This window comes from Geospiza fortis, unplaced genomic scaffold (assembly GCF_000277835.1).
Source record: "Geospiza fortis unplaced genomic scaffold, GeoFor_1.0 scaffold188, whole genome shotgun sequence".
Taxonomy (NCBI): domain Eukaryota; kingdom Metazoa; phylum Chordata; class Aves; order Passeriformes; family Thraupidae; genus Geospiza; species Geospiza fortis.
The window spans coordinates 1,769,118-1,770,200 of record NW_005054337.1 but is presented as its reverse complement, the minus strand read 5'-3'; the positions used below and the strand labels follow the sequence as shown (position 1 = coordinate 1,770,200).

General features: G+C 59.9%; 1 protein-coding gene across 1 annotated transcript in view; it reads right to left on the bottom strand.

Moving 5' to 3' along the window:
• Positions 1 to 835, bottom strand: part of LOC102033777 (ammonium transporter Rh type B-like) — a 1,387-nt gene extending 552 nt beyond the window's left edge. The window contains exon 1 of the mRNA XM_005422265.1: positions 6 to 835. Within this exon, the coding sequence (XP_005422322.1) occupies positions 6 to 835 (830 nt within the window). The remainder of the gene's footprint in view (positions 1 to 5) is intronic.
• Between the last annotated feature and the right edge of the window lie 248 nt (positions 836 to 1,083).

Here is a 1,083-nt window from a genome sequence, read left to right as displayed (position 1 = left end):
TCTGCAGGTGGCCGGGGCTGAGCTTGCCGTCCCTCTCGAGCAGGCTGGAGACCACCACGGTGGTTATGGCACTGGCACTCATGGCCAGGAGGGTGTTTAGGATGGCGCGGTGCTGGGCATAGCCCGGCTGGCAGAGGACAGCCACGAAGCTGGGCCAGAAAACCCAGAGGATGAGCGTCCCCACCAGGGACATGAGGTCAGAGCTGGTTGTTGGGGTCTCCTTTGGGTGCTGTGGCTGCTGTGTTGCCCTGAACAGAGCCTTGGACACACCAAGGCCGAAGTAGCAGGAGAAGACGTGGATGGTGATGGTGCCGCCAACATCCAGAACTCCCAGGCAGGTGACAATGACCCACTCGCTGGCCAGGTAGAGGGGGATCTCACAGGTGGCCATGACGAGCAGCTGGCAGGGGCTGGCCCTCCCCAGGATGGCCCCCACGGAGATGAGCACTGTCACAGCAGCGAACTCAGACAGGAGGAGTTTGTGCAGGTCCAGGTGGATCTGGCCGTGGTGGAAGTGGTGCAGCAGGCCCTGCAGCACCAGCGCCCACTGCGTGGAGAAGTTGAGCAGGAGGAAGTTGTGGGTGAGGGCGCTGAACCCGTACCGGGGCAGGAAGGTCAGCAGGAGTCCCAGCCCCACCACCAGCATCACCTGGATGTCCTGGAAGAAGGGGAAGGTGCTGTAGACCTGGTTGGCCACTGAGCTGGTATCCTCTGCCTGTGCCGAGGGCCCATCATACGTGACGAAGAGGGCAAAGAAGAGGAGCAGGATGCCCTGGAAAAGCCCCAGGAAGAGGGGCAGGAGGCAACGGGGATAGATGGAGGGTTGCACAGCCATCCTGGAGCGGACAGGAGGGGATGGTGGTCAGTGGTCAGCAGGGCACTGGGGTGAGGTGACAGCCCAGCAGCGCTTCTGGGGTGAGCTCTACTTGCTCCTACATCGAGGGTTTTATGGCCATGGCTAATCATTAACCAAAGATCTGAGTTTATGTTCCAGAAGAGGAGGGGTTTGCCCCTCCCTTCTTTAAACACAACACCCATAAAACAACCACATGTTCTTGTTTGGCCGCCATAAAAGTGGACATG